This window comes from Oenanthe melanoleuca, chromosome Z, assembly GCF_029582105.1.
Source record: "Oenanthe melanoleuca isolate GR-GAL-2019-014 chromosome Z, OMel1.0, whole genome shotgun sequence".
Taxonomy (NCBI): domain Eukaryota; kingdom Metazoa; phylum Chordata; class Aves; order Passeriformes; family Muscicapidae; genus Oenanthe; species Oenanthe melanoleuca.
This window is the reverse complement of record NC_079362.1, coordinates 64261192-64286975: the sequence shown is the minus strand read 5'-3', so window position 1 is coordinate 64286975 and position 25784 is coordinate 64261192. Positions and strand designations below refer to the sequence as shown.

General features: G+C 41.8%; 1 protein-coding gene and 1 pseudogene across 2 annotated transcripts in view; both read left to right on the top strand.

The window, feature by feature from the left end:
• EGFLAM (EGF like, fibronectin type III and laminin G domains) overlaps nt 1-25784 on the top strand; it is a 68124-nt gene that overhangs the window by 18280 nt on the left and 24060 nt on the right. For both annotated transcript variants that reach the window (XM_056514281.1, XM_056514280.1), the window contains exons 5-12: nt 1224-1341; nt 1568-1703; nt 8011-8177; nt 19075-19190; nt 19434-19758; nt 22197-22297; nt 23528-23628; nt 24332-24476. In XM_056514281.1, the coding sequence (XP_056370256.1) occupies nt 1224-1341; nt 1568-1703; nt 8011-8177; nt 19075-19190; nt 19434-19758; nt 22197-22297; nt 23528-23628; nt 24332-24476 (1209 nt within the window). The remainder of the gene's footprint in view (nt 1-1223; nt 1342-1567; nt 1704-8010; nt 8178-19074; nt 19191-19433; nt 19759-22196; nt 22298-23527; nt 23629-24331; nt 24477-25784) is intronic.
• On the top strand, nt 14946-15679 carry LOC130265295 (40S ribosomal protein S6-like; annotated as a pseudogene).

Genomic DNA, 25784 nt, shown 5'->3' with positions numbered 1-25784 from the left:
TCAGTGTTGGAGCTCCAAAACCATGTCCAGAGAAATGATAGATGGCAGGGTGTTGCTGAATAATGTTGTAGGAATAATCTAAGTTCCCCAAAGAGTAGAGAGGAAGTGTTTTTTACAAAAGACCATCAAAAGGAAATTTAGCAGTTAATAAAACTTTGGGATTGTTTACTATTTTAATGCAACTGGAAGTGAAGATTTGAAGTCTGTGCATTTTCAAATGCACTGTGACTAATGTGTTTAATATCAGAGACTGAAAATCAGAAGAATAATAGCTGTAAAACAGGTTTTTTTGTAAGTGGTTATTTTTCACACCAGAACAGTCTGTGGTATAGAATCTGATATTTCTGTTTCCTTGTATATGCTGTCAAAATTAATAAATCAGACATTCCAGGTAGGCTGCAGGTAAAGAATACTCAGTTTATTTACACATATACACATTCTCCATTGAAGATCAGATCTAAATGTCTGAGGCTGATCCATGCTGTGTCAAGAAGCCAGTGATGAAATGTAATGTTTTGGTGATGTTTTCTATTTTCTGGGAGATTTGAACAGGCTTCTCTGAAGAGCATTCATCAGCCCAAGCTCTTCACATGGAGCTGAGCATTGCCTCCTTTACAGTAGTTGTCTGTGGGTTAATCTTTCTGTGTTTATGGCAGAAGGACAAATAAGGGAAATGCTCGCTTCAGGTCAAGGCTGTTAGCTGAGCTCATAAAATTGTGAGAGATGATGGGATAGGGCTCTGCTCTGTGAGAAATTAAGGATCATCAGTTCACACTGCATCAAATTGCTTCACTCTCAGGAGGTTTTATGGCCTCTGAATTTAAAAGAGAAATAAAAACAAACAAGAAGAAAAAAAAAAAGGGGAAAACACACCAGACTGATACCAAATCCTGGCAGTTGGCTCAAGGGAGGGAATAGTATGTGACTTTGACTTCACCAGTGAAAGAACTGGATATCAAATGCAAATGATCTGCAGCCTTATGAGTTATGCTGAGAAATGGGTCCAGGTCAGCCCTGTGGATTCCCCTGGGACAAAGCTGCAGCTTGAGAGGAAACATGATTCTATTTGTGTTTGTTGTCTCTGAGCTGTACTGGGCTGGGGATAATCTTCCTAGGAGAGTACAGGGAAACACCGTGTAAGATCCGTGAGCCCCAGCTCACAGCACCACCCCCAGCTCACAGAGCTGCTGCCACAACGTGCTTGTCTGCTCTTGCCTCGGCAGGACGTGGTTATTGGCGACCTGAAGCCGGGCACTCGGCACCGCGTTAGCGTCGGAGCGTACGGCTGGGCAGGGAAGGGGCGGCCCAGCATGCCCAGGGAGGTGACAACTTTATCCCAAGGTAACCCTGCCTGGCAGGCCAGATGCCTCCAGCACCCACCCAGCCTCTGTCATGTGCAGTATCACAGTGTTCCACTGGTACTTCTCCACAAATGAAGGGTTTTAGAGGGGCAGTAGGGTCGGGGGAGAAGCATACAAGTTTGAATCCTAAATCTGTGGGGTGCTGGGCTATTGTGTGTAGCAACCCAGCTGCTTCTCTAATGCTATTCCATTGCACTTCTTCTTAGATAAGTGCATGCCTCCTGCGCCCCCCTATCAGCCCCAGATCGTGGTGGTTTCTGATTCAGAAGTTGCGTTGTCCTGGAAGCCTGGAGTGAGCGAAGGAAGTTCTCCCGTCCAGTACTACACGGTGGAGTTTATCAGGCAAGTTTGCTAGTGGGGTCTGAATTTCAGTGTTTGTGCACTATAGTGTTTGGGGGTTTTTTTAACCTAAACTGCACTATTCAACTGCATATAGATATGGTTTATTTACTACTGTGTATTGTATGCTTAGTTTTCCTCTCAGTGTGTGTTGAATTACCATGGAAATTTAACGACAAAACCAGAAAGGATCCAATTTGTTATAAAATCACAAATAAATTGTACTTTCTGATGGAAGAAAAATAAAGTCTGATTTGGTCTGTTCCCTTTAGTAGAGGCCTCGGTAAATGAAGTTTTAAGTTTCTCCTGCCATCAAATGCTGTCAAACCATGCTGAGAAAAGAGTGTTTGGCAGAGTGGCTTCCCAGGGCTGCTATAGAAAATAATCCCAGGACTGAAAATTCAGTATATTGGACAGTTTTACCTGACAAAAGTTACAGAATCATAGAAACATCAATACTGGAAGAGACTTTCAAGATCATCCAGTCCAGTCACCAGCCCAGCGCTACCACTGTAGCCCCTAAACCACTAAATCACATCACCCAGTGCCAGACCCAGCAGCACTTGAACAAAGTCGTTTGGGCTTGAAGCATTTAGACTTCCTTTGTTATGCTAATGCTAATCAAGTTTACATTAAATGTTGATCTCTCTGTTTAGATTTGGGGGGGAAAGTGAGGAGTTGGTGGGGTACATTTTTGGATCCTCTATGTTGAACTCTCAAAATTCGCAGCAGTAGAACTGAACTGTCAGAAGTTGCCCATCAAATTGCTTTTATAAGCTCCATAAAAAGGGTCAGGAGGAGGTGATTGTATCTGCAAACATAAACAAGTATTTGTACTTGACTGTTCATATGCTTCTGTGACCTAATATCAGCATTCAAATCTATTTATTTTTATTTGCCTCAGTGTTTGCCCTTACAGTGAATGTAAAATTCACCCTTTTAATCCTTTGAGTGAATACTTGATAACAGGTTTTAGTTGAGGTTCCTGGAAAAGAAGAAAGAATTGATTCTTTAACTACTCTGATCTGTAAAAGGTCAAAAAAAATTCTTCAGGAAAACATAGTCTTTTTTAAAAAAGAGCTGGTGTTAGAATAGACAGGAAGAACTTGATTTTCAAAGTAGGGGTACAATCTAGGAGATATTGATAGAGCAAAATGATATTGATATAGCAAAAAGAATACCCAGACTGAAAACCTACTTGTTAACTGATGCACTTTGTGTTTGGGCTGATATTCCTCATTTTTAGTTGGAGGCCATCCAATGTTCAGTGCACTGCAGGCAGGGCATTAGGGCTGAAGATATTTATCTCCTTCGTGTCATATCTGCTGTAGACCTACAATGAAATTTCTTCAATATCTACTTTTTGAACACAATTTTTATCTGAGCTTTTTTGCTCTCTCTCCATCTCCTCTCTCTCATTTGCTCTCAGTTGATGGTGAAGGGATTTTGTTGAGTTCTGATTGACTGCACTTCTATCACCTCTGTGCTTTTACTGGAAAGTGGAACCTGGAGGCTTATGTACACTTCTTCATAGCACCAGGAGCCTGCTAATGGAAGAAGTGGGCATCATCTCCGTCTGACACACCAAAAGAACACCCTTGAATGTTTTTGTTCAGCCAGGGAGTGGAAAGCTGCTGTTTAGGTCAAAAGATGCCAGTGATTGAAATTTCAGTGTTTCATTGGCTTTAGACTTTGGGAAAGAATTTGCTAACAGCAAAATGTTTTGATTACACTGTTTAGTTTGAGGTTTGAAGCTAAGTAGAAAGTGCCTTTGTTAATTTTGGGATTATGCTCTCTAAGACTTGGAAGCTTCGTTGTATATTTGGAGTAAGTTCAATGAGCCATAAGCCTTAATGGCAGTTAGAGGTAAACATTTAACTTTAAGCTTCGTTGTATTTTGCTGCATATAGTTTTAATTACTATAAATGTATTATCATGAGTTTAAGCTAGTAAATCAAGCCAAAGTAAAACTAAAACAAATCAGTTCAAGTAAATTAGAATTGGGTCCTCTTATGTCAAAGAAATACACCATTATCCTGTGATTTTGCAAAATTAATAACTTTCCAATTTGAATCTGTAATTTTGCTTGGGTATAGCACAAATGCCTAAAAGCTGTGACATTGTTTAAGTAATTTCCCTCTCCTTAGAATTAACTTTATGACCTTAACCATAGGAAAAAAGTGTTGGGACAAAACACTCCTCTCAGTTGCTCAGCCGTGATACTGGGGAAATTCAGTACATTCATGAAAATTCAGTACATTAATTGTTTTGCAATACCAGAATCAGAACCAGAGCTAGCCTGCAGCCTGTCTCTACTCAGGGTCTAAATTTGGTGCTTTATTTAAGCACTTGGGTTTCCCTTGGGACTTGTTGGTTCACTACAGGCAATGGAGGGCTGCAGGTGGCTTCAGATATAAGATGAGCTGAGCTAATTCAGGCTCTACTGTGCTGCTGACTAAAAGAGGATGCTAAGGAGACCACAATCCCACTTGTCTAAATGCTGAGAATTAGGAGGGAGACTGTAGGACTCACTCTTCACTAGATAGTTCACAGAGAATGTGTTAAAACCAAAATATGTGGTGTCTGTGCATCTTTGTAGGCTCAGTGTAAATATTCATATGGTTAATGATGAGAAGTATATAAGGAAAAATCACATTTTTATGAAAGTTTCTAAAGCGATATTCCAGACTTATTTTCACTCAAATACTCCAAATACTCAAATTTTTAGTCTGTTGAATACCTACATGATATTTTAAACTTGGTGATTAACTTATCCAAATTTTTATAGCCACATAGTAGCTACAGAACCACAAGTGTTTCAGCAGCACATGCCCTAAAACAATCAGGTCACTGTCTTTTCATCTCATTGGTATGTAGATGAAATCAAAAGCTTTTAATATTAATCTTGGCATGCAAAGGAAATTCTTCAGTATCTTGATAGTGACAAGAAACTTATGCTGTAATGAACTAGGCAGGTTCTGCTGATAAAACTGGGAGATTTATTAGTATTCAGATGTTAAGGTGCTGCAGATTCAGCATAGTGTTGTGCACAGATTTCTTGATTAGTTTGAAGCCTTCCCTCTCCCTCCCAGAAAAATCTATCCCTGAATCCATTCCCAGCTGAATTCTGTCTGTCTCTGGCACTTCAGTCAGCCAGACAGTCATTGTTTGCTTTTGTTTGCAAAGAACCTGAAACAACAGATCTGGCCAAGGGGACACCTCCCAATGTCTAGGAGAAATACTTTTAATACTGTTTCTCTGATCACTGCATGAAGCAGGCATATCTGACTCAGTATTCACCTCACTGCTTATGAGATTAACTCCATGGAAAGGTAACTGATGAAGAAGGAGGAGTGAAAGAGAAGAAGTGCTTAACAACATTAGATAGCATCAGAAGAATATCTAACAAGAAAATAAGTTTCCATAATTGTCCACTTTTTTGTTTCCTCACAATTTACTTGGCATATTGGTTGATCTAGTTTGTAGAAAGTGTCACAATAATGTGAAATAATAATAGTTGCTAAAAAGAATATGTTGTAGTGCAGTATATTCTACAAGAGATTTTTCCACAGCAAATGATGATGTATTGTACTTCTTATCATATTTATTATTTGCTGGAATATTTTTTAAAAACCATTATAAGATGAATTTTCCCTGGAGATGAGTACAAATACGGCACAGAACAATCAGAACCTTAGAAAAATTGGATTGCTAGAGGGTGCCTCACCCTTAAATAATTTCCAGGTGATCTTAAAAGGAAGTTCAAGTGACTATAAAATTGCTGTTCTCTGCATCAGAAAGAATTCCCTTCTTGAATTGAATCAGTTCCCAGGTTATAACATAAAGCAATAATCCAAACTTTTTTGGGTATGTTTGGCATGTAATTCTGCCCTTGGTTCATACCCATCTAGTCCTATTGGCTTTAGGCATGTATTTATTATCTTAAAACCACTATGACTTTCTGTTAGATTCACAGCATTTATGTGTTGGAGATGCACAGCTGCATCAAGAGCAGGCAATGCCCATGGAAGTTGTCTGACTTCCCCACTCACAGACAGAATGTTTGGAGCTGTCCTGCAAGGTGGTGGCCAGAGACAGACACCTGTGTTGGGGAGTGTAGTGCTGCAGAAAAATGGGATAAGTAGTATCAAATGAGCCCTTCCAGTGTAAAAGTTGACAACACACTGAAATATGCCATTAAAAAAGGACCATGGAGACAGTTTCCAACAAAATGTTCTCATCTCAGGGAACATGGGAGCTGGCTTGCCCTGGATGCACTCACCAGCTGAATTTGTGTTCCTTTCCCCATCTGTTTGCCATGTTTTCATCTCATACTGTTTTGTTCACACAGGGAGCATTCTGGAGAAGCAGCAAAGGTCAAGTGATAAATCTCCCTTTTTCCCTCTTCTTCAGCTGCAGATCCTTACATGTTTGCAGGCATTTCCTTTATTTTGAACTTCTGCAGAAGGAAATGTTGGGAGAGACAGTCAGTATATTTGAAGCCTAGCCTGCTGTTTGTATTATCTCCTAAATCTTTTTGGGGTGCAATGCCTCCTTTGGGTCCCTTCATCAAAGGCGTGTTGTTTCCACTTGGGTGGACACGTGGGCAAGGTCTGCTGCAAAGAGGCAGCTCTTGAGCTAGCAGGAATTCCTTGGATGGGAATTCGAACCAAAAAAGGATGTGTACAGGAAAACTGAAAACACTGCTTTGGAAGGAAGCAATGTTAACAGCTTTCATTTGGAAAACACTATATATTTTCATTTTGGCCCAGGCATCAAAAGCTCAGAGGAGGGAAACAATGGAAGAGTAGCCAAAATAAATGCTCTCCTGTCTACAAGGAAATGGTGGTGAAGGGTAACTTAAGATGGTCTGTTTAGCTATCATTACATCTTGTGTGTTTGCCTGATTTTGTTTTTATTTTTAGCAAGACAATGAAACACTCATGTCCTGTGTGCCACTGTGCACTTGAGACAGGCAGCTGGGAACTTCCACTGTGCCACTGCATTTGCCATTCTGGCACAAAGCAATGGAAACTCAGTGATCAATAAATCTTGTATTGACCTCTAAAAGAAAACATACATTAACTTTGGCACTTCCTTCCAGCTGAAAATAAACAAATACAAAATGCCTGCCTTGTGCTATAATTTTTAATTTGAAGACTGTTGGAGACATTTGCAGCTAGTCCTATGTAAACACTGGTAGATTCAGGGTGCACTTGGAGGTTATTTCCTGTAATAAATATTGCAAGAACACTGGAATAATTTTCTCTGAAAGCCATTTCTGTCCTTATTTTACTTTCATAAACTTTAATTTTAATATTTTGGGTGACCTAGAGTGAATGTTTACATTATTGTGTTGTTTGTATTTTTTTAGCTTCTTATTTTGTTCTCCCTTTGATAAGAAGAGGCCACTTTTAAAGAGAGTGGAAATGGTGTGAAAGTATCAGAATACTCTCTCAGAGTACTCGAAGTTGCCTCTCCCTTTACAATGTGCCTGTATGGATGAACTTAAAACACTTGATAACAAACTGCCATGTGAATGGTTATACTGATTTCACTTGAAATATAATGGCACTTAGAGAAACACTTATTGGCAGTTGGCTTCCAGCATGAATCAGGAGTTAACCAGGCCTTGTGCAAAGGCAGCTCTAGGAATGTTGTTACAAAATCCAAGTACATGGGCCATGTTCTCTGCATTATTGTTCTGTGGGTTTTGTGGGTTGTCTGTGTATGGTTTTTGGTTTGGGTTGGTTTTTTTGTCTCTTTGAAGGCTTTGGATCCGTATGATCCTGTGTGAGTGGATTAACCTAATTACCTAGGAGATCAGATGTTGGATTCTCATCTTGCTAATGCTTGTATATGTTTGAAGGGACTTGCTGGCACTAGAACAAAAACTCTTAGAAATAAATCAAGATCTTTCCCTCCATTGCAAACTATTGCTTTATACAGCCACATAGGGAGTTGTGAACCGTGGGTAATAGACCCCCCACTTGAAAACTATGAATCCAAAATCCACAAAACAGATAAATTTAACTGGATTTGTCAGTGGGTCTTCTAAGTAACCTCCTTGGCTTTATAAGCAAAATCTGAGTAATTTGGTTTGTATGATTGTACAGTTTTGACTTCACAGGCTTCACAGCTTGGTAATGATGGGTTGCACAGTCTGATCCTTTAAGAGTGAAGGGTTTCAGTGATGATTTAGTAGACTTCTGTCTCATTTATTAGTGTATTCCCTAGAAAAGTATGAATGCAGCCAATTTATACAGGCAGCTTTAATTATTTAAGATCTGGTCTTTGTTTGATCCTCAAGGCCAGACCTTGACAGCAACTGGACAGGAATTAGAGAGCAGATCCAGATGGAGTCCATGGTTCTCAAAGGACTTCTGCCCAACACGAAGTATCAGTTTGCCGTGCGAGCAGCGAATTCCTTTGGGTCCAGCCCTGCCAGCGCCCCGAGCGATGTCATCCGCACTTTCAGTGAGTACCAACACCTTTCTCTTAATGAGCCTGAACAAAAAGGAAGTAAATAAAGTGCACCTGGCGTAGCTGTGGAGGCTTGCTGGTGGAAAGAGCTGCTCTCCTGGCACAGTCACCCCATTCTGACACCTCTCAGTCCTGTCTGAGGAGCTTGCAGCAAGCACCCTGTGAAAGTCAAGCCACAAGAAGAGATTTGAAAAAACCCAGGCAGCATCATTCTCATACCATTGCTTTGCTCTGGAGGTCATTGACAGGTAATTTTGGATCGCTACTTCCTGAATTTTGTGCTGGCTTCATGCAGAACTGATAAGTGGATATCATGGGGAAAAATGAGAGAGATGAGTCTATTGTTCTTTTTTCTGTTCTTTGAAGCTGAACCTTATATATTACATTTATAATTTCAGCAACTCAGAAAGACCAAATCAAACTTGTACATTTTTCTGGGGAGTAAGACTCTTAACTATTAACCACAGTCCTGAAAATAATGATATAGAGAAGTAAGCACCCATTTTTGATCAGAAGCTGCAAAGCAAAAATATTAGGTGAACATGCTGACATACCAGCTTGTTAACTGTTATATTTACATTTATGTAATAATATAGACCATGCACACTGCTGTGAGTGTTGGTCCAGTTGTTGCTGAGTTTCCTCAGGATGCAATCCTCTGCCAGTACTGGGGTCCCTGTGGGCTGACTTTAAGAGGCTGCTGTTCCTCATCACACCCAAATTCATAGCGTGTATGTGAGAATCCCAACCAAGCCAACACAGAGCATATTGGGAATTGCAGAAATCACAACTTCTAACAGCAAAAAAACCAATGTCACAAAGAGAAATAGTGGAGGAAACAGAGCCGAAGCCAGCAAGGTATAAGGACTAACTGAGCTATATCATTAATATTCCAAACCTTTTCTATAAAAACATATATCAGCACTTTTAAGTTTAAGTGCCTTTTTATTTTTTTTTTTTTCCTTTTCTCACTGTCTCAATCGCAAGCCATCTCTAATTAACTAGTGAAAATGAGCAGCAAATATTCAGGTAGGACTGTGAGCTCTGCAAGGTTTTGCATGCTGCAAAAACATAAACAACATCCTTAGTGATCCACCAACTTAACGTGATAAAGATTTATTTCTAAACTGCCTCTCTGTTGTAGAATCCCTTTTTCATTGACTCTTGTATGGCAGTTTCCATTCTTTTTGTCCTGCTGTTGAAAATTCAGTCGCTTGAACAGTTTGCATGTAGTTTGCTGTGGCTCCTGAGCTCATAAGTTTGACTTCTGAAGTAAATGTTTGTGAAAACCTCGTGCAGTGTCCTCTGGAGTTCCTTGGCTCATGGATCCTCCAGGGTCAGCTCCTGCTGCCTCAGGCACACGTGTGCTCCTTGGTGTCTTGTTTATCTTTGGATGTTAGCAGCTGCATCCTTTGGTCAGACAAGATAAAGTGTTTAGCTCTATTAATAAGGGTGGAATCATCTTCATGCTGTGCTTATTGCTGCAGTACTCCAGGGAAGGCACTTTGCCTTGGAAACTGCTTGTTCCACAAAGGCCTGCCAAGATGTCTCTAAACCATGGGTTTCTGTCATTAGAACTTGGAATCAAATTCACATCTGGTGTGTATAAGCACTGATTTTTGGAGAAGTTCATAAGGGACATGAGCTTTGTTCTCTATGCCTAGATCAGATCTGAAAATTCAGTATATTATGCATTTTGCACTGCTCTTTGAATGGGCTTAAAAGATCTGTGCTAGCCCAGGGTAGGCACATAGGTGCTGCAGTGGCTGAGTTTGGTTTCCCTGCTCCAAGGGTCTGGCAGTGCTTGGCAGAGACCTTCATGACCAGGCAGAGCTCCTGCATGCCAGAGCCATGCCATGTCTGTGATGTGCTCCAGCCCTGCTCCAGCCACTGGTACTGGGGCTATTTTGGCACTCCAGACCCTTTGCAAATGCAAATGTTGTTCTTTTGCCAGTGTGCTGTTTGAAAATAGGCTTAAAAACTACAAATAGCCACTATGCATGAAAACCTGCATTATCTTGCCTGTTGTCACAACAACCAGATTTGTGCAGAGAAAGGAGTGCTGCTCAAAAGTGTCATAGAGATGCATGCCTTTAGAAATAAATTATTTGGTTTTCTGAAGGGAGGAGTGCAGCTGAGATGATAGTCTAGCTGATAGCAGCTCTCACGTGTCTTTACTTGTGATGTCTGTGTAGGAGACTGACTTGATATTAACCAGGCACACAAAGTAGGGTGCACTTTAATAGAAAAACTAAACTTTTGTTGGGAGAAAATTGTTCTTCATTTAAGCTGTGCATAGCCTGAACGTTTATTTTCCCCCAAATCATTAAAAACTTCTGAAGAATGTTTTAAACTACAGACAAGTTTCAGAAAAAAACAGAAAACAGAAGAAAACCCCAGACTACACACTGTGCTCAAGGCCATCCCATTAAAACTCACTCCTAATTCACCTTATGTATCTTAAGGTACCCTCCTGCTTCTAGCAGCCAGAAAGCACAGTTTTTTTGGTCCAGTTAATCACTCAGTTCAGTTGCTCAGGTGTAAGTGTTCAGCAGATTTGAGATCCTCAGTTTTGAGGTTTTCAGCAGTCACTGCAGGAGGCATGTGACACCTGATAGTCCCCTGGGGCTGTCCCAGGTACAGTGGTGGCACCAGTTGCTTGACTGTCTCAAAGTGCCAGCAGACACCTCTTAGTCACCTCGTGTTTTTGAAAAGGTGTCAGAGAGTTGGCACCTCTGAAACTGAAGCACATCAGTTCATATTCTTCAGAGTGCACATCTTAACAATTACTGCCTTCATTATGACTGTGGTTCCTCCTCCCACTAAGCAGTGAAACATGCTACACACCCCAGATTTTTGATGCTATTTTCTGCCTGCCTATGTATTCTTCAGAAATCCCTGAAATATCTTAGAAAGCTGGCAGAAGTTCACACAAAGTCTGACTCCTTTGCATTACATTTAGCTCATATGATGTCAGCACTAAGGTCCTTAGTATGTTTCGATTTCAAAAATTAGTAGTTGTACATTTGTATGTGCTGGATTTTTTATGCATGACTTGGCAAAAGTAGTGCTTTTCTGATGCTGGTTTTAATTGATTAACAAATTCCCAACATCACCCCAAAAGCAGAGCACTGTCAGGGTCCATGATATCTTGCTCAGATTTTCTTGCAGCTCTTGTAGGCAGGCTGAGGCAGAGATGAGTCCACACTACTTGGAGATGTTTTCTGTTGTGGTTTATCTCATTCTCACAGGTAATCTGCTCATTTTGTTTTTAAATGGAGGTGGATTTGTAGTACTCTTGACTGCATCATTTCAGGTCAGCATAGGAAAACATGGTGTTGGTTTGCTCCACTAAAGGGATCACCTTTACTGACAGTATCACCTAATGTGACAGACCTCCCAAGGTCCTGGAAAATAGAACATGTGGCCTTGATTACAAGCAGTTGCCCCCTTACCTAGTAAAAAATGCATGCTTCGTTAATTGCTCCATTTTCAGGGAGGAAGGAGAGGGCAAGTTTCCCCAAGGGTTCTAATTTATTTGTGATTTGGTTTCATTAATTTGTTTCTAGAGGGAAATGATGCAATAAATCAATTTTTTGTTGCCTTTCTTAATTACAGTTGTACATTGTGGGTATTTCACCTACATGGTTGTTGGAATTTTGTTGTATAAAATCTTTCAAAATGTCATGGACAATTCAGTGGAAAATAAAAGATTGCACATACTCAGTTTAGAAACAATAAAATAAACTGTCCCAAAGAATAAAACAAAGCAAAACAAAACAAAAATGTCATCACCTGCATTGCTTAAATACCCTGCCTCTCCTCGGGAAACAGATGGGTTTTGCACTGTGCCTGCAAGGTCACCAGCCTTGGGCTTTGCCAGACCAACAGAGGAAGTGTCTTCTGTTAAAAATACCCTCCTGCTTGTCTCCACAGCAAACATGACAGAAGTGACTGCTTAAGCAGGGCACATCCCTTCCTCTGGTCCTGGCTGTCACTTCCAGGATCACGCAGAGCAGGGCATTCCACAGGTGCTTGTACATTCTGCATGGAGCTTGGATGTGTCAGCTGAGGCTCAGGCACAGAAAAAGGGCAGTCTCTGGGGCCCAAACATTGATTTAAATGGTGGTGATGTGTCCTGGAGATAGTAAATGGAGAAGGTTTTCCACAGAACTGTTTCCCACACATCTCCAGAGACTCTAAAAAAGCAGTGTTGGTAGTTGTAGGGACAGTGACAAAAAACAAGAGTCAGGCCAAGCAGCATGCAGTGCAAGTCATTGAAAAGCATAAAACGCATTTTAAAATGCTCCTGATGTATTTTGGATTAAGACCTGTGGGGGGTTCTGGATGAAGCCAGTCAGTCTGTTTGCACTTCTATTCAATCTGCCTGTGCTACAGTGCCCCCTGTTCTACCTCCTACACTCTCCCAAGTCTCCTCATCAGTATGATGGTGGCAGCCTAATTAGCAAAACAAAAGTTTTTGTGGCTTTATGTTTGTTTTGAGAAAGATTTCTTTAGTACAACTTAATCCCTAATTATTTGGAAAGAGGCTGTCTAAAGTTCATGACCCCCACAAATTCTTCAATTATTTGTAAAACAGGATTATAAGACCTGGTAGAAGGTCTTAATCAGACTTCATCTCCTTGTGCACTGGGACACTGATTTAATTAAATATAGCCTGCTTATAATCTCTGCAGTCATTGTTTTGGTATTTGCAAAGTACCACTTTACTTAATTGTCCCTGATTTAACCACCCATTACGAGATGAGCTCTCCACGAAAGCAGCACAGTGCACTTAAGAGATGGGCTGATGTGGAGGTTTATCTACAAAAAGTCTTGTTAATTTCTTTGCATCCTGTTTTGCAGTTCTATGGCATCACATCACATGTGACTATCATGTTATGTTTGGTGAGCAAAGGCCAAATGCAGGAAAGAGCAAGACAGCTGAGAAGCCAGTGGTCTGATACCTCATCAGTCCTGTGTGCACTCACCTGTGTAAGTTCAGACATGGCAAGAGTGAGTGCATCCAGCAGCTGCACTGCTCCCAAGTGCACGACATGTCACCAAACCTGCTCACAGATCAGCAGGTGCTGGCTGAAATGCAGACAGCTAGAGTCAGGAAGGGAAAAATTGGAGAGTTGGAGACCTGTGGATATTAGGACACCTTCTGACATCACACTTATTCTGGTGATGCCAAACTGACATAGTGAATGCCTTTGAAGAAGGGCCTCAAAGCAGTCTTTCTCCCAGAGGCAATAAGCCATACCTTCTTTGCTCTCTCCAGGCTCTAAATGTTGTACCATGTTGTTCAATAACCTGAAAGGAACCATTGTCTGGTTTGAAGCAGTGGGTATATTTTGTCTCCCGAGGTCTTCTGTTGGAAAAGCATGGCACATTTTGATCTGCTGGATGAAAGAGGCACACCTGCTGTTTGGGGAGCTGCCAGTCTCTCCTAAGCTACCACATCTCATTGCATACTGGTGATTATTAATATATTTTAGTGATAGCCATTCAAATCAGGAGAGTTACATTTCTGTGGAACTGGCATGGCATTAAAATCATATCCATGATGATAAACATGCAAACATGTTTATCTGAGTATGAATTCAAGACCTAACGTTTTCCTATGTATGAATATACAGATACTTCATTTTCTGCATTGCTTCACTCCTGCCATCCTTATCAAACTTACATCCCAATAAGCCAATAGAAAGTTTGATTGAAAAGAGAAAAAAAATATGATAATATTTTGACCCTAGCAGATAAATTATTTTGTATCTTATGACTTCTAAGTTAGAAAATGGAGTTTGTGTATCACAGTTTTTTTGGGTACAGATGAGATTGTTTCTCTGACACATCATTGTGAGTTTTTCTTTCTTTATTCCCAAATTATCTTTATGGCTTCCACTGCTTTTATGCAAATTACACTTTTATATACATTAAAAGAACAAACATTACTCTGAAATACTTTCAAACACATAATATAAAGACAATAAGTAGTAGTGTTGGAAACTAACTTTAGTCAGGGTTTTTTTGCTTTTTGTGGAAGGAAATTTAGTTTCCCTGTATTTTTGACGAAATTTTGTGAGCAGTGTTCAGTGTTCCCAGGTGGCCAAGAAGGCCAATGACCCCTGGCCTGTATCAGGAGTGGTGTGGCCAGCAGGAGCAGGGAGGTCATTCTTCCCCTGTATCAGCACTGGTGAGCACCTTGAGTGCTGTGTCCAGTTCTGTCCCCTCAGTTTAAGAAGAATGTTGAGATGCTCAGATGTGTCCAGAGGAGGGAACAAGGCCTGGAACACAAACCCTGTGAAGAATGGCTAAGTGAGCTGGAGTTTTTTAGCCTGGAAAAAGAGGAGGCTCAGGGGAGACCTTATTACTCTCTACAACTACCTGAGAAGAGGTTTTGTATCCCTTCTCCTAGTCGACTGGCAGAACAAGAGGACACAGTTTAAGCTGCACCAGGGAAAGTTTAGGCTAGACATTAGGAAGAAATTTTTCACTTAAAGAGTGATTGGACACTGGAGTGGTCTGCCTAGGGAGGTGGTGGAGTCACCATCCCAGGACATGTTTAAAAAAAGACTGGAAGTGGCACACTGCCATGGTTTAGTTGATAAGGTGGTGTTAGGTCATAGGCTGGACTTGATGATCTCAAAGGTCTTTTCCAAACCTAGTGATGCTGTGATTCAGTGAGCATAAAATTGCTGTGAATGCTGGGAGCTGAGTTAGTGCTGCTCTTGCCAGCAGCATCAAGGTGTGAGCACAATGAAGCTGAACATTTCTTTCCCAGCCACCAGCTGCCAGACGCTCATTGAAGTGGATGATGGGTGCAAGCTAAGAACATTTTATGGGAAGTGAAGGGCCACATAGGTCCTGGCTGATTGCCTTGGTGAGGAGTGGGAGGGATGTGTTGTCCACATCAGTGGTGACAATGACAAAAGCTTCTCCATGAAGCAAGATGTCCTGCCTCACTGGTGTGTCTGTCTTCTGCTCAGCAAGGGCCATTCTGCTGTCACCCCAGAGGAACTGGAGAGAGAAAGTGCAAATCTGTTTGCAAGTGCATTGTTGATGCAAACTTGGGTGTCCTGAACTCTGTCATAGTGAAAAAGGGTGAAAAGGGCATTTCAGAGCTGACTGACACAGCCCTGTCATCTTGGTCCCAAAACGACCAGCAGAATCTGCAAGCTGTTCAGCCTAAGAAGCATGACATTTGCCAAAGTGTTGTGGAGAAACCTCTGAACAAGGAGGGCAAGAAACCCAGAACCAAAACTCCTAAGATCCAGGGAATTTGGATTCCTTGAGTGCTGCAGCATAAGTGCAGGCATATTGCTCTAAAGAAGCAGTGCCCTCAAAAGAACAAGGAGGAAGCAGCAGAACACAAAACTCTTGGCTGAAAGAATGAAGGAAGCTATGAGAAATGCCAGGAGTAGATTGTGAACAGGAGCTGGCTTTCTTCATCCAGAGCTTCTACATCTAAGTCTGAATCAAGGCAGAAGTAAGGACATTGGATTTGACACTAAAAGTGTACAGGGTATTACCAGTAAATCCCTTTTGTGGTGAATTTAAAAAAAAAAACATCCCAACACTAAAACTAAAATAAAATCATCACAACACAGAACAAAAATGAACAATTTACACAAAATCCACTTCTTGATCCTTCACTACAATTACAAGTAAAATTCCCCACTATCATTCCACTCTATAACACGTAACACTTTTCAGTACTTATTTTGCCTGTTACTTCTCCCAGTTAGTATCCTTATTTCTAAATCTTCATGATTGCTCACATTCTCCAGTAAGAAGACTGGGCCAGATGCCTCAAAGCCCCCACCAAAGCCTCTCTCTCTCTCCTCTCCATAGCTGGACAGAGGAGAGGAAATATAATGAAGGGTTCCTGGTTTGAGATAAGGACCTGTAGAGATCACTTGTCACATATCATCGTAGACAAAATAGACTCAGCTTGGAGATATGAACTGAATTTATCCTAACAAAATCAGAGCAGGATAATGAGAAGTAAAATAAATCCTTAGAAACACCTTTCCCACCCCTCCCTCCTCCCCAGCTCGACTCCTACCCCAGCAGTGCAAGGAGACAGGGAATGGGGGCTGTGGTCAGTTCATCACCCGGGGCTTCTCTCACTGCTGGGGGAGAGGAGTCATTGCCCTGCTGCACCCTGGGGTCCCTCCCATGGGAGACAGCTCTCCATGAACTTCTCCAGCAGGAGTGCATCTCACAGGCAGCAGCTCCTGCAAGCTGCTGCCATGAGTCCATCCATGGGCAGCAGCAGTGGGTCATTATTCCATGGGGTGCAATCCTTCAAGGACAGGCTGCTTCTCCTGGAGCGGGGCCCTCTTCCCACAGGTCTCCCACAGGCTCCCAGGCTCCCCTCAGGCACCCCCTGCTCTGGTGTGGCTCCTCCAGGGGCTGCAGTGGATCTCTGCATCCCTGGGACCTCCCTGGGCTGCAGGGGCACAGCTGCCTCACCATGGGCTGCACCAGGGGCAGGGGAATCTCAGTTCCAGTGCCTGGAGCTCCTCCTGCCCCTCCTCCTTCACTGACCTTGGTGTCTGCAGGACTGTTCCTCTCACATGTTCTCACCCCATTCTTCTCTTACATTTGAACAATAACTTTTTTGTTCTTTTTTCTAAAATACATTATCTCAGAGACATTGCCACCATCTCTAGTTGGCCCAGCCTTGGCCCAGCCTTGGCCAGCAGCACCTTCATCTTTGGGTGGCTCTGCTGGACATGGAAGAAGCTTCTGACAGCTTCTCAAAGAACCATCCCTGTAGCCCCCACCCCCACTAAAAAAAGCAGGCCATGCAAAGCCAATCCATCTGCAAATCATATTTGTAATGCATATATTCATGGTTTTACACACTGAAACTGTTTATTAGAAATGCATGTCTTACAGAATCACTGCTACCAAAGAAGGGATTTCTGTTGCAGTGATGGGTAAAAGATGCAGCTTGACTAGAAAATCACTGTAGGTTCCTTCCAACTGGATCCTCTTCTACTCTGCTCTGCTCTATTGTATTGTATGTTACTCTACTCTGCTTTAGTCTCTCTAGCTTGGAGTAAAATTATTCCAGATGGTGATTAACCTGAATGACTATAAAAGTGAATACCAGGAGTGAGAGGTTTTCTTTACCTGTTGTTTTCAGCAATCCATTCCAGTAGTTGAAGGACTGGGAGCAGTTCATAAATGTGCAGTCTGATTCTCTAACAATAATTCTTTGGCTGTGCATTCACAGTCAGTAGCAGAAATTATCTGGATGTAGTTTATCCTGTTTACCTCATCTCTCATCAGAGCTCTCTGCTTAGCTCATCTGGTAGAACTCAGTGCTGAATACTTCAGTTTAATGTACAGATAAAATGTATTATTTACAGATTACTAGGTATACATGTTAGAGTGGAAAGACTATTCTGTCCCAGTCCAGTTTGCTTTCTTGGTTGCGATTGTGCGTGCCTCATTTCCTCTACTCATTTGCTTCTAATTTTTCTGTATGCTGATGTAATGTGCAAAGCCCATTGATAAATAACCCCTGCAAAGCATATGGAGTGAGGCCAGTCAGACAGCTAGGGCACACATTCAGCTCTGGTGCACATACATTAGATTTCATAACTGCCTGCCAGGACTTCTGGGTTGCAATCAGAGCAATGAAGGACAGAGTACAAAAAGATTTAGGTAAGTACACTCAGCTCATTAGAGAGACTTTGTAAACCAAAGGTTGCTTATGATGTTTTTAAGTAATGGCAAAATATTGTATGGAAAAGATGGATATATGGTATACGTTGTTTTAATGGTTTAAAGATATCTGTTCTCCACCTTGCTGAAATGACAAGTAACTGAAATGACAAGTAAGGATTTGGCTGCTTTTACTATATTTCTTCATGACTTGGTTAATTTTAATAGCTAAAAAGCACAAACCATTGTTTAGGCAGAATTTGCTCTGTAAAACAAAGAAAAGTGTAGATATTTTCTGTGGAATAGAAATGAGGATCTCCTAACTGTTTAAACTGTGCATTCCCAGCCCAGGGTCCTCCAAAACACAGTTCAGCACTCCAGGAAGTGGCAGAAGTGGATTATGTACATGAAAATCACATGGTCATAGAGTCACAGAATATCCTGAGTTGGAAGGGACCAACAAGGAGTCCAGCTCCTGGCCCTGCACAGGACAACCCCAATAATCCCACCAGGTGCCTGAGAGAATTGTCCAAGTGCTTCTTGAGTTCTGTCAGGCTTGTGCTGTGACCCCTTCCCTGAGGAGCTTGTTCCAGTACTCAGCAAACCTCTGGGTGAAGATGTTTGTGCATGTTTTTTATTTCAAAGTCCTGAATTATATTTTAAAAAATAGCCTAAGAATACACATAGGACACTAATTTCAGGAGTTTTGGAGTGAGTGGCAGTAGATAAAGTCCTAAATAAAGTGTATCTTACCTCTGCACATCTCTTTTGCTGTTCCTGTTTCTCTCTTTTGCTGTTCCAGTAAGGCAGATACAAGACTGTAATTCCAAAAGGAAAAAGTTTGGTTTAAAAACAGTTCAGTCATTAAAGTTGTCCATACCAAAAAAGTCTGAAACGTTTGTCCTGGAAAAAATGATGAATACAAGTCAGTTTGCAGAAGGAGAACTGAGCTTTGACTGCTATATTTGTTTAATCACCTAGTAGGTGTCTAATTGAAGGTCTTCACTTTGTTTTAAGTGAAGTGTACATCCCTTGGGCAGCATCTGCCATCTCCAGACTGACACTTGCATTGTCTGTACAGGTTGGACATTAGCATCACTTGAGATTTAAGTGTTGTGAATTGAGGGGGCGTGTTGGTAAGATCTGAATTGCTATGTGCAAAGAGAAAAAGCTATATGAACTGAATATGCCAGTTATGTCTTTTCAGGCTCTGAGGAGTTAGGAAGTGGAAGCTATGGGCATCGGTACATCACAGACACAGTGACTGGGGATGGTGATGGATTTGATATTGATGATTCAGACTACGACATTTATATAGAAGAGGTAAATATCAGGATTTCTCTTTGACACTTCTGTTTTCTTTATAGTCTGGATATTTTTAAGTGTCTAGTCCTGTCAGCAAGTTTAATATCAGATATTAAGTGCTTTAATATACTGATGTGGTCAATTTTTTTTCTTCATTGAGAACGAGCTCATTGCCTCAGATCTATGTCTTGAAAGGTAATAATTTCATTTCCCCATAGCATTTTAGTTTTACTGAATTGGTGTTTCTTTACTTCCTTTCAGCTCAGACCACTTCCTGCTATTAAAGGAGGCAACAGAAAGTTTCTGGTCGAAACTAAGGTCACGCCAGGGTCTAGTTCCAGGCTGCTGTCACGGGTGCTGACAACCACCTCCGAACCCACTGCTTCCCCTCCTACCACCTCAGGCCCAGCCCCAGCGAGGACGTGGGCAGCGAGGAGGGGCAGCATGTCCTCGGCTGCTCGGCTGCTGGAGCTGTCCTGCGACGAGGCCGTGTGCTCTGCTGACAGCTTCTGCATCAACGACTACGACCGCGGCGGCTCGCGCTGCCACTGCAACCTGGGCAGAGGAGGGGACATGTGTGAGGAGGGTAGGTCTCTGGGTGCCCACTGCTGCTGGCTGCTCTCTGTCTGGGTCAAGGAGCAGCTTTGCAAAGAGCCCACCAGTGTACACTTTGGGAATAGACAGCTGGGCTTTGTGGATCCCTAACAGCAGCAAATCGCAGCTCAGGCGTCGTCCCCTTTGCTTTCTTTTCCTCAGTGGGGTGGGAAAAAGTAATTCCTTAATAAAGCTGAATGCAGAGCCTGCGTAAAGATGCTCAGGGGAGGTTAGTCTTCCTTCCCCTACCTAAGAGTCAGGTATGTTGTTAATCACCCAGGTGTGGCAGGATCCAGTCATGGCACTCTCTGCTGGAAGCTGAAGACATTCAAACCCTCTTTGACACTTGCCTTTTTGCAGCAGCTGAAGCCCTGAACCACCCCTGTTTTCTGTGTGGTCCAGATGATGCTGGTCCCACAGCAGGAATGTGGGAGAACTCCCATTGTAAAAATACCTCCAGAGGAGGCTTTCGCCATGGTCTGCAGTCTGCAGTGCAGCACTCATGTCAGGCAAACCAGGAGGAACAAAATCTCATCTGTAGTTCAAAAAGCATGTCCTGAAGGATGAGTCAATGTGAGGAAGTGTGTTTGTCTCGGTCAGGACTTGCCACCCGTCCTATTGCCTCTTTTCAGGGCAACTGGACCATGGCAAGAACTTGTTGAGCTGAGGGAAGCTGTCCTTCTTCCCTCGGTGCCTTCCTGTTCTTTCCCTCTAGAGAGCTAAACTCACCCTTTGGCAAGGTTAACACTGAGCAAATCACCTGGTGAGCCAGTCCAGCTTCCTCACCAGGCCATAAGCAGGTCACTTTTTCCCCCTGAAGTAATTTTTCTTCTGGTTTGGTGACCAAGGGGTCAGATGAACGCCAGGGCTCATGAAAAGAGAATGTCCCATTGGTTGTGGTGGTGCTAAGCTAAGAAAGAGCTGATCTGACCTGCCAAGACCCTGACACACAGCAGAACATGTTTCTTCTATAGGAGCATGTTAGACCTTCATTCTGCACAGTGTCATGCATCAGGGATACAGACACTGAGGGTGCTTTATCTTCTTCAAACTGGAGTGCTGGGACAAAGAGAGCTCCTTCTGAAAACAATCTGCTGTGACTCAGCGACATGGAACAGCTGCAAATACGATTTTAGGCTTTGATCAAATATGAAGAGCTGAGGATTTATTTGAACTGACAAGGCCATATACAACTTGTAAAGTGGTCTGTTAACATCAGTCCAAACCCTCTATTTTTCACAGGGGAGTGTGTGTTATTCCAGAGTAAGCATCGTGTGCCAATTCTACTTTGTACTGGGTTTGTCTTCAGCAGCTAATATTGTTAAATAATATATTAATCTGAATGGAAACAGACTTTTCTTCACATTCAACAGCTGCATGGCACTCTGGTCCAGTCAGTTCTGCTTGTGATCAGGACATGAGATAATTGTTCACTGCTGAGGTTGCATTCAGGTTTATAGACAAGTCCTCTTCACCTCAGCCTAAAATGTATGCCTTGCAAGCAGAAGCCCTGAGAGAACTCTACCCAGATTCAAAAACTGAGTGATACAAGCACACTCAGTAATTAAATAGCAAAGAGGAATAGGAGTCCTCATCCTTCCTTCCTCATTATACTTAAATCCACTGTAAATATAAACACTCAGTCCTGAAACTGTCTGTCCTCAGTGCTTCTTAGGAAAATAAGCTGCAAAGGTAATTTTACATCTAACAGTAGCTAGCTGTAAGTCACCTCTGATTTTCATTTTCTCTCAGGGTTGGAGTCTAACACAGAACAGCAAAGGGTGAGGGTTGAAAATGCCATTTGACAAGAGCAATAGAAAGAGCCACTGTTGCAGTCAGGAATGGAAAGATCCTGCAGGGACTCTTCTCCCCATCACTCCTTTTAGCCTGGAGCTGACTTGAGAGAAGTTCTGGAAGCTGCTAGGCTGTTATGAGACATCCAGTGATTCTCCAGATGCTGGATGCAGCAACTACAGAGCAGCAGTGACTAATGCTGCCTAGAGTCTGTCCATATCTCCTGCCTGTGTTTTTGTAATCCTGCAGAACAGAAAATTACTTTGTCCTCTCTTTCTTAAATGAATTTTTAAAAGAAGATAAATATAAAGTTGATGCCATCTGTCTTCTACAACAAGGAAAACCTGGAGAAATTTCCTCTGAGCTTCTGATTAAACTATTGAGCATTATTTGGCCCTCAGTATCCTGTTTCTTTCCAAGTTCACTAGGTCCTTGGGAATAAAGGAATTAGCTGCAAAAAGTGGTGGGAGGACAAGGCAATAGGTTAACTGATTGTTGACTGCTGCTGACTAATGGTTGTCTCTGGAGGAACTTTGCCTTTCTTTGCCACCTGATGTTATCTAGTTCTAAGTGTGTATATTAATTTTTATTCAGAAGAAAACTGCAAAATGACACACTTCCCTCTTTGCTTTTCAGACATTAGTATCCAGTATCCTCAGTTCTCTGGCTACTCATATATCACCTTTGAACCACTGAAAAAGTCCTATCAGACCTTTCAAATTACCATTGAATTCAGGGTAAGTTTAAACAATTCTCACATTGGCATTTTAAATCTTGTTTACTTACTCTGATGTAGTGAACAATGGAACAGTAACTTAGCTTCAGTATAGCTTCAATGTAATTGTGGTGAACCTGTGCATAGCCTTCATCTACAAAGACCTGGCTTAACCCTCAGTGAGTGTAAATGAAGTTTGTAAGTGCTGAAGGGTTTTCATCCATTGTTGGCAGGCACTGCATGAGAGAATCCCTGGGACTATTAGTTGTGGACTAGCAGCAATGTGCATTGGCAAGGTTGTAGTCACATGGATGAGCTACAGGCTGAAGAACACTCAGAATTTTTGTGAATTGGAGTTTGAAAGTGGTATGCAGTATTTTTGTGGACAAGATTATGATCCTGTCATTCTGAGAGAAGTACTGCCCTGTATGTAGCATTCCTTTCCCACCCTGCAGGATTTAACTGGACATTATTTTCCCACTCTGAAGTTTGGGATATGGGCTACTAATACATTCAGGATACCATACTACTTAAAATGAAGTGGGAATACATACCAGGCTGGCTTGTGTTAGTGCTGCCTATTCATTATGGACAGAACATGCAGGGCTGCCACTTGGGAGGGTGGGCAACACTTGGGTGCATCACCACCCCCAGATAAAGCAGACTCACCAGGCTCACAGCCTGGGAAGGAGACTGTTACTAAAGCAGCAGCTATCAGTTGCCTCAGTGGTGATCTTACACTCCTCTGGCAACCTGTCATTTTAAAATGCAGGATGGCTGCAAAAAAACACTGTGTCAGCTGTTATGAGCATATGGAGAAATGCTGGCAGCACAGCTTGTTTGGCTGAAGGAGTGTCAGTCTCATGGAACATGTGAAGTAGGGTGTATGTATTCATGTGCAGGGAGTCTGATGTGTCTACACTTACCAGACTTGCTAGGACATTCTTGCTAGACTTTTTACTCAGCAGTCTTGCACGGCATACATCTGACAGTCTTTAATACTTCCAGGCTTTTTTTCAGGTCTGATAATATCATGCTTTAAGAGATGGTCTTAAATTGTTTAACCATTAAGGTAGTGATTTTCTAGGCTCAAATGCAGCATTCAAAACTGATTAAATGATTTCTGATTCTGCAAGTTAGAAATTAATTCTGAAAAATGATGACCCTTTTCTGGAGAAAAGCCCTCCACTGCTGCTTGCTTTTATCTGTAAGTGTGAGACTGTGATTTTTCATATTGACACAATGATTGCAGGCTGAATCTGAAGATGGTTTGCTGCTTTACTGTGGAGAAAATGAACATGGTCGTGGTGATTTTATGTCATTGGCAATTATCCGACGTAACCTCCAGTTCAGGTAAAATCTCCATCCTAGATCTGATGTAAAGAGAAGGGTCTATTGCTGCCTCCTAGGACTGCTATATGTGATTAGTATCTCCAGTGTCTTTAACTTCTGCCCCATAGAGTGCACCAAATGGACAGTACAGTTTCATTTAAGGGTTCTTCAATACTTCTTTTCTCTCATCTTTTTTTAGTGTGTGAACATGTGCCCTGTTGAGCTCTTTTATTCAGACATCAGTGTAAAGGCAGAGTGATCAGTTTTCCTTAAGATATTTGTCTGAGACTCTTAGCTGTGTTACCAGAAATGCCAGTGAGCCACTGTATTTGCTAAGCTGATGGTATATTGAGTCAGTGTTTTTGGTTCACAGAAAAAGGCTTTCAGATAATGTAGCAAAACAAAGGATGTAATGCCAGTAAGGGGCCAGGAACTTCATCTTATATGCCTAGTTTAGATGATACCTTGTTTAGGTTTTTTAAATGAAGATGAACAGTCTTTCTTGCAGTCTGATAGATATGAAGCAAGTGAAAGAGTATTTCCAGGATCTCCTTACTTGGGAGGGTGAGTCCTTTGAAAGTGGGGAGTAACAAAGTGAGTGATGTGCCTTAGTTGTGTTTCTGTTCTGAAAAATAGAATAAATAATTCAATGTTCTACAACCAACTTTTGATTGTTTGGTTAATGTAAGATTATCACCTTGCCCTCTCTGTCTCATGGTCCCAGGTTCAACTGTGGCACTGGAGTTGGAGTCATAACGAGTGAAAACAAAATCAAGCTGGGGAACTGGCACAGTGTCACCGTGTTCAGAGATGGGGTGAATGGCTGGCTCAGGATGGACAACAATGCTCCAGTGACAGGAAAATCTCAGGTAGGTAATCCTGCCCCTGTGGCTCGCTCTTGGGGGTCTCTCAAGGTTGTGATGATTTTTCTTTTCTTGCCATCAGAAGCCTGATCATATTTAAAAGGTGCAGTTTTGGTGTTAGGACATTTAATGAGCCAGGATCAGAGTACAGATTACTCTTCCAAAAATGCAATCTAGAAATCACAGAGATAAATACATAGAAATCACAGAGATAAATATCTCAGGACTGGATCCCATCACAGTTTCCCTGTTGTGCTCAATGTTTGCTCTGGCCCCTTTCCACTACCCTATGCTGGTTTCAAATACAGCTATAAGAAATTTACTAGATTGTACAGCTGCTGTCCTTGATTGCATTCTTTTTCAGGCCTCAGAGAGCTGCTCTGCTTCCTCAGACATTAAAATTAGATGCATATGTGTATATGAGTATATATTTATATATAATATGCATATACTCACATGAGATTTGTATACAGAGGACAAAGATTTAAGCATAGTAATGGAGATAGACATTCTGCCTTGACTTATGTTAACACCAGCAAGTTCAAGGCTGACAAGATAAAATATAATACAGGAAGATGCTTTAACTTGCTCATCTGTTGCTGGGCCAGAAAACAAAATTAAGGCACTGGAAGAAAAGGCAATTTCAAATTGCTTCAAATGTCTTTCCTTTGATAGCCACTATTAATATGCCATCCCTGAAAGAAAGCAGTTTCAGACATCTTATTACTTTCCACTTTCATGTGCAGACACTGAAAAGAAAAAATTGCAGTGCATTGAGTTCTCATCAGCTGGAAATGACAGAAGAAAGAATTTCAGTGTGTCATGTGTTGCTGTTACCAATGCTATGAGGCCATGCAAAGGGCAGATGTGAATCAGGAGAGATGTACAGTTTCTGCAGTGTACTGTGCAAGTGAACACCTGCAGACTCAATAACCCCAGCTTATTTAGCTTGGCAAAATACAGGCTATGGTGATAGAATTTATTGTTATAAAAGCTATGGGGGCAGGGCAGGGACGAAAAATCCTAAAGTATTTTAGGCTACAGGTCTGTGCTGTCAAAACCACAAGCTGGTAAAAACTGGCCTTGAATAACTGAGAGTTTTGAATATTTTCTTCTAAAGGTCCATGGGGTTTTGAAAGAACTGTTGAGTAGGAGGTAAAAGTCAGATTTTGATCAATTCATGGCAGGAATTTTGACTCGTTTGGCCACAGTAGCATGGAGTTTGGGTTAGTGGTCCAGAAAGGGTCTCTTGGTTTTTGATGTTTTTTGTTCTTTCCTGTGCACTATAGCAATTTTACTAAACTTGTGTATGTA